Below are 7,416 nucleotides of genomic sequence, written 5' to 3' on the forward strand. Positions count from 1 at the left end.
TTTTCACTATCTATATTAGACTTAATTCTCTTAGTTTATTATAAGAAGGAAAAGAAATTTTGATCTCACCGAAGGAGTCGAGGATGGCGGGTGACTGGGAAGGAAAAGAAAGGACAAAGGGTTAGGTGGGTGGGTGGATGGGTTTGTTGGGGGTGGGGGTATTTTCTTTTTTCTTTTTTTTGTTGATTAATCTTTTGGATTTTTCATTTTTCAAAATTAAAAATTAATATTTTATAGTTAGATTGGGCCCATGTGGCACATATCATTATTCGTGACTTTTACAAGACAACGTCACACACAACACTTTTAAAGCTAGTAGTCATTGTGTTCAATAGATACATATTCGTTAATTTTAGAGTGTCTAATAGATAGTAATCTAGTTGAGGTGTCTAAGCGAATTCATATAATCATCTCATATTTTTCAAATACAAATATTGACCCACAAACTTATATTTTATAAAAGAAATAGTCTACTATTTTATATCTATATAATTTTTAAGGAAAATACCAAAATAGTGATTAAATTTTCACAAAATATTCACATGATATAATTACTAACAATTTAAAAAATTAAAATTGCATATCCACTTCAATTTTATCTTTGATCTCACCTGATCAAACGGCACTATTTCTGGTGATTCAACAAAAAGAATAGTGCACAAATATTTAATATTTGCTGTTATTTTTATTGTGTTTCTCCTACTTTTAAGTAACACGTGGAGAGTGTTAAATGTTTGATTCACGTTAATATGCTGGACTCTGTAAATCTCAAGAGAGTCCACAGACTTTACAACCCCACTGTGTTGTGTTATGAACACACTCTAACCTAGTAATAATTTTATTTGTAAGTACCAAAAACTTTCTGCAGAAAACTTTTTGAGGAAAAGTTGGGTGTTTGAAAAAGCTTAATTCAGGTACTGAGAAAGCTGTTTATTTTTTTATTATATATATAGAAAAATGCTAGTAGTATATAGTATAGATTCTGAAAAAGTTGTATGATTTGAGTGTTTTCTGATCTAGTTTAATAAAAAAGGGTTTTGGGTAACGTAAATTATTTGATTTTGTTCTGTTGGAATCTATGTATTGATATTTTGGGGTTGCAAGTGTGATATTGAATTTTGTTCTGTTGGAATCTATGAATTGATATTTTGGTACAGGAATCTGGTGCCGTGTAAAATAGTAACCTTTTTGTTAATTGTTTTTGGTACTTCCTGTGTAAAGTTGGAATCTTTTGTTTTTTGTTTTTTAGAATTAATGTACTTGTTTATGTCGTGGGTGACGTGAATAATTGGTAGAGCAATGGATGCGTTGTGTGCTAGTATGAAGGGCACTGCACAATTAGTGGCAATTTGCAACCAAGAGAGTGCATTTTGGGGAGAGAAGATTAGTGGAAGAAGATTGATAAACAAGGGTTTTGGGGTCCGGTCGTGCAAGAGCTTTACAACTCAACAAAGGGGTAGAAATGTTACGTCTGCTGTTCTCACCCGTGATATAAACAAAGAGATGCTGGTAAGTAGAGGAAATTACGTGATAAAGTAAAGTGAATGATCAAGAACAAGATTAATTTGTATTATTCATATTGGTTTCAGCCATTTGAAGAATCAATGTTTGAGGAACAACCAACTGCGGACCCAAAAGCTGTTGCCTCTGTCATTCTAGGTGGTGGTGTTGGAACTCGTCTTTTTCCTCTTACCAGCAGAAGAGCTAAACCAGCTGTAAGAGTTGTCTTTTGAGGTTGACAACATGTCCAATATATATATATATATCTTCTCTTTTATCTTGGTTGTTACTCCATTATGTGTCTTTTGAGGTTGACAACATGTCCAATATATATATATATCTTCTCTTTTATCTTGGTTGTTACTCCATTATGTGTCTTTTGAGGTTGACAACATGTCCAATATATATATATATATCTTCTCTTTTATCTTGGTTGTTACTCCATTATGTGTCTTTTGAGGTTGACAACATGTCCAATATATATATATATATCTTCTCTTTTATCTTGGTTGTTACTCCATTATGTGTCTTTTGAGGTTGACAACATGTCCAATATATATATATATATCTTCTCTTTTATCTTGGTTGTTACTCCATTATGTGTCTTTTGAGGTTGACAACATGTCCAATATATATATATATATCTTCTCTTTTATCTTGGTTGTTACTCCATTATGTGTCTTTTGAGGTTGACAACATGTCCAATATATATATATATATCTTCTCTTTTATCTTGGTTGTTACTCCATTATGTGTCTTTTGAGGTTGACAACATGTCCAATTCATACCAACTTCAGTCTTAAAAATTGTAGTGGTTCTTAAATCCAATTCAGCTAGATTTTTGACGACTAAAGAAAGGACTAGTTAAGCTAAGTGTGGATTCCCTTCTCTGTTCTCACTACAACTAAGCCTTAAGAATGTATTCTCTTATCAGTTTTCATTCAAATTCTGTGACTATTGGCTTTGTTCTTCAGGTTCCAATTGGTGGTTGTTACCGGCTAATTGATGTACCAATGAGTAACTGCATTAACAGTGGCATACGGAAAATTTTCATCTTAACACAGTTCAATTCCTTTTCCCTCAATCGTCACCTTGCCCGCACGTATAATTTTGGAAATGGAGTGGGTTTTGGAGATGGATTTGTGGAGGTAAGATCATTTTGGTTACTTGAAGTTTTTAGTTTGAGCTCTTTTAAGCTACTTATATTTTGACATAGAAGTTTAATCATATCTTTTTAAGAAAACACTTCTATGAGATGCTTGGTGACTGTCTATATTGTAAAAGCTTTGTTAATTTCCTCCCCTCTGGCTCCTTGGATCCTGGGGGAGGTAGATTGAAAAACCTAAAATGGGGAAGATAACTGAAATGTGTCCTCGACAGATAAAAAAGTTTTTCTCAAATGCAGGTTTTAGCTGCAACCCAGACTCCAGGGGATGCAGGAAAAATGTGGTTCCAAGGCACTGCTGATGCTGTGCGGCAATTTATATGGGTATTTGAGGTATGCAAATAAGATCGGTCATTGATAAAGCTCCCTTGGAAAAATGCTGACCTTTTTTAAAAAAAATAATGACATAGAATCAGAAGAACAAGAATGTCGAGCACATAATAATTTTGTCTGGTGACCATCTTTACCGAATGAACTACATGGACTTTGTTCAGGTATATGAGCAACTTATGACAACAATTGCTTCCTACGCCAACCCTGTGTTCATATACTTTGCCTAATGAATAATATTTGTGCTTGCAGAAGCATATTGACACGAATGCTGATATTACAGTTTCATGTGTTCCAATGGACGATGGGTATGAGATTGATCTTTCTTTTAACTTGATAGCTTATTTAATGTGAAGCCAAACACTATTTGCATTGCTTTCTATCTCCCTGAACTCTTTGAAAGGTTCTTCTTAGTGTTGTTCAGAGTGGCAAATGGTGACCACAGTTGTTTCGAATATGAAGGCATATTGAAAATTGAAGTGGCACTTTGTATCTGACATATCAATCTACAGATATAATTGCAAAAGGCCCTATTTCATCATGATTTGTATTAATCCTCAATATGATTTTGGCTTTCAGACCAGGAATTAGAATAAGAGAGAAAATTAGAACTGTAGAAAGCTTGAAATTTTAACTATTTAACTGGACCTGGTATCTTTTTAATCACCATCATCATGGATAGATAGTAATAATGTAGATACATTTTCCCATCTTGCATCCTCATTAACTTCTAAGCACCAGCACTGATTAATATCCACTGAAAGATCTGGAAGCATACAGAGTTTACACTACCAGTTTCCCTTAAGTCTATTTCTGTTATCTGCTTCTAGATTTCAGTCATGTTGTCTATTTAGAATGCACTATAAGAGCTAACAAACATTTTAAGCTCTATCAAGGAGTTAATCAAGACCTTTCTCTTTCTCTGTCTTTTACCCTCTTCCATCCTCTCTTTTGGCAGTCGAGCTTCAGATTTTGGATTGATGAAAATAGATGAAACAGGACGTATCATCCAATTTGCTGAGAAACCCAAAGGCCCTGCTTTGAAGGCAATGGTACATACATTTGGGCTTCCACAGCTGGAACTTTGTAAATTCTTTTTAAATTGGAGTTAGCTATTAACTAATTATCCCCTTACAGCCCCTCTTGCTTTCACATTGTCTCTTCTCCTACATAACTTGCTTTGTATGTCTAATATTATATTGCAGCAAGTTGACACATCTATCCTCGGACTATCTGAGCAAGAGGCGTCCAATTTTCCTTACATTGCATCCATGGGTGTTTATGTATTCAAAACTGATGTTTTACTAAATCTTCTCAAGTCAGCATACCCTTCATGCAATGATTTTGGCTCTGAAATCATCCCTTCTGCTGTGAAGGATCACAATGTCCAGGTAATAGCTGGTGGTAACTTTTTCAATTGCAACTTCTAACCTTTTGAAGTTCACAAATTTTGCTGTTCATTGTATACTTAGATTTTGACTGATTGATTTTATTAGGCATATTTGTTTAATGATTACTGGGAGGATATTGGAACAGTGAAGTCTTTCTTTGATGCCAACTTGGCCCTCACAAAGCAGGTGAGCACCTTAATGTTTACTACCATCTAACTACTTCTACTATTACTCAAAGTAAGAGCTAGACGGTCGATGCAAGGACTCTGAAATATGTAGCAGTATTTTAAGTAATCCTCAGCGAATTTGATAGTTATTTTTTTTTGTTTACCATAATCTCCACCTTCAGTTATTGATTAATAACTTGTTACTAAATTGCATTTTTCCTCTTTTTTCCCTGTTTCATGTAGCCTCCAAAGTTTGACTTCAATGACCCGAAGACCCCGTTCTACACTTCTGCTAGGTTCTTACCTCCTACAAAAGTTGACAAAAGCAGGGTATGCAAGTTAACATAAATACTTGTAGTAAAAATTTCCAGGATTGCAGGGTACTATGAACTTGTCATGTTAATGCTGTTCATTGTCAGATAGTGGATGCAATAATTTCACATGGTTGCTTTCTGAGGGAATGCAACATCCAGCACTCTATAGTTGGTGTACGATCACGCTTAGACTATGGTGTTGAGTTTAAGGTATGTTTTCATATTCTCATTGAAAGCTTTTCTTATCTGTTTTTAGGTGGAGAGTTCTATGAGCTAGGGCTTGGACTAAATTAAAAACGACATCCTGCATTCATCTGATGCATTCTGACAACTTAGAAACCTAGATGACAGACGTGTAAGGCACATAACAGTTGCCATCTATCCTGTGAATGTGCAATCAAACTAGTTGTAGGAAGGATGATTTACAGTTTTGATTTCTTTCTGCAAATAAGCTGGTAAGATGTACTCTAGGTATGGACTTTAGCATAGTAGAGTAATGAACAACAAGCATGATCTTAGCACTCAGGTGCTTTCTTCATAAACAGCTATTTGGTGCTTACTTGTTTATAGGCTGAATGTGTCTTCACTTCTCAGGATACCATGATGATGGGTGCAGATTATTATCAAACTGAATCTGAGATTGCTTCACTACTAGCAGAAGGAAAGGTTCCAATAGGAGTCGGGCCAAACACCAAGATACAGTAAGATTTTCTACTGAACTCATACTCACTTCTCACACTTGTTGATTGAAAATTGACCACTCAGACTTCCATTTTGAATGACCAGCTTGAAAACTTTGAGCTCTGGTCCTCTGATTAGTGTATCATTATTCATTTCAATGTAGTTTACAGTTCTTTGCCCAAACTTTAACAAGGTTACATTGAGAGGACTTTGACATGCTTTTCTTTCTATTTTCTTGAAGAAATTGCATAATTGACAAGAATGCAAAGATAGGAAAAGATGTGGTTATTCTGAACAAGGAAGTAAGTATCTTTCTTTTGAAGTATGAAATCATCACGGAAGTTAATACTAGTTTAACTGATTCTTGGATGTTGTTTCAGGGTGTTGAAGAAGCTGATAGGTCAGCAGAAGGATTTTACATTAGGTCCGGGATTACCGTCATAATGAAGAATGCAACCATTAAAGATGGGACAGTCATATGAAAACTTGCTTAGTGTTCTTGCTAGTTGATCCTGGAAGGAAATAAAAAAGTAGGCTGGTATGGTCTAGTGATGATGAATGTGCTACTAAGGTTTTTCTGACATTGTTTACTTTCTACCTATGACATATTCACTTTCTTGGACTTGATGAAACACATTTCCAAGTGAACCTCAGTCCTCCATCTTTAAGTTTTCAGCTGGCAGCAGCTTGGTGAGAGGCTTTTGCTGCCTCGCTTCAGTTTCCACCATTTGCAGAGGGGGTGTGACAAAGGGTTTGCTGGAAAATGATATTGTATATATAGGTTAGATATTACTTTTTATACTTGGTATGTTAACTATTGAACACTAAGGTGTTGTTTGGTACAAAGATTAATAACGTGTGGATTAGTAATGCATGGACTAGTAATGTCAGGTTTATTTTTTATCAAGTGAATGGTTCATTGATTCTCATTTAATCTTGTGTTTGGATTGAAACTTTACAAAAAGCTTCTTTCTAATTATATTCTTGAATTATTATGAGATTTTCTATTTTATGTAAGAGGGTCAAGCTATATAATTGTTAGATAATATTATTGTTTTTGTGGCCTTCTAATTAGCTAGGAGAAGAATAATTTCGTGATCATGTTTGCTTTTTTCTTACTTGAATTATTTGAGAGTAAATAATTGTCATTTTAATAAATTTATCACTCATAAACCATCAATTTTCAATTTAAAAAAGATAGTCCATCTACGTTTACAATTGAAAAAATCATCTACGTTTACACATAAAAAATGTAAGTTGTAGTTTTAATATGTATGCAATTTTATAAATTGTTCAAAATACAAATAATTAGAAAATCAAATATATATCAACAAAATAATGCATTCAATTAAGATCACAAACGTCATGTTGTGGTATATTTGTTTTTTCAATTAGTAAATGTTAAACAACTCACATTTCAAATATTGTGTTGATTTGTATTGAATTTATTTTGCAACAAACAAATCTCTCTCTCTCTAAATAATAAAATTTGTAAGCTAATTTATTTAGATAAATTTACTAGTACAAATATAAAATTTAAAATCAAGAAAAAATAAAATGATTAAAAGGATTTGTGGTTTTTTTGTTTTTACATAGATTAATTAATTTCATGGTATTAAATCATATGTATTACTGTATTACTAATACCATCAAATTGAAGGTATTAATTATATATCCTATAATGTCATGTAGGGTGTATAACATAGGCCTAAAATTCCTACCAAAAATAATATCATATACAATACATAGATTATTTTTCATAATACTTCCTGCCAAACGACCTCTGAGATACTTCTTGTTTCTTCTATTGAGGGGCTCTAACTGAAGATCATCTCATAGCTATCACCGATTAATAACTGGCACAACAG

At 33.6% G+C, this 7,416-nt stretch overlaps 1 protein-coding gene across 2 annotated transcripts; it reads left to right on the forward strand.

Annotated features, from left to right (window-relative positions):
• The first annotated feature begins 730 nt into the window (after positions 1-730).
• LOC102600909 (glucose-1-phosphate adenylyltransferase large subunit 2, chloroplastic/amyloplastic) lies at positions 731-6,438 on the forward strand. 2 transcript variants are annotated; one of them, XM_015308424.1, is made up of 15 exons: positions 731-914; positions 1,250-1,509; positions 1,590-1,715; positions 2,475-2,648; positions 2,906-2,998; positions 3,076-3,159; positions 3,248-3,303; positions 3,954-4,047; positions 4,201-4,386; positions 4,492-4,572; positions 4,797-4,883; positions 4,973-5,077; positions 5,462-5,568; positions 5,790-5,850; positions 5,929-6,030. In XM_015308424.1, exons 2-15 carry the CDS (start codon positions 1,300-1,302, stop codon positions 6,028-6,030), a joined length of 1,566 nt encoding a protein of 521 aa, XP_015163910.1. In that variant the 5' UTR covers positions 731-914; positions 1,250-1,299.
• The last annotated feature ends 978 nt before the right edge of the window (positions 6,439-7,416 follow it).

This window comes from Solanum tuberosum, unplaced genomic scaffold, assembly GCF_000226075.1.
Source record: "Solanum tuberosum cultivar DM 1-3 516 R44 unplaced genomic scaffold, SolTub_3.0 scf00084, whole genome shotgun sequence".
In the NCBI taxonomy this organism is placed as follows: domain Eukaryota; kingdom Viridiplantae; phylum Streptophyta; class Magnoliopsida; order Solanales; family Solanaceae; genus Solanum; species Solanum tuberosum.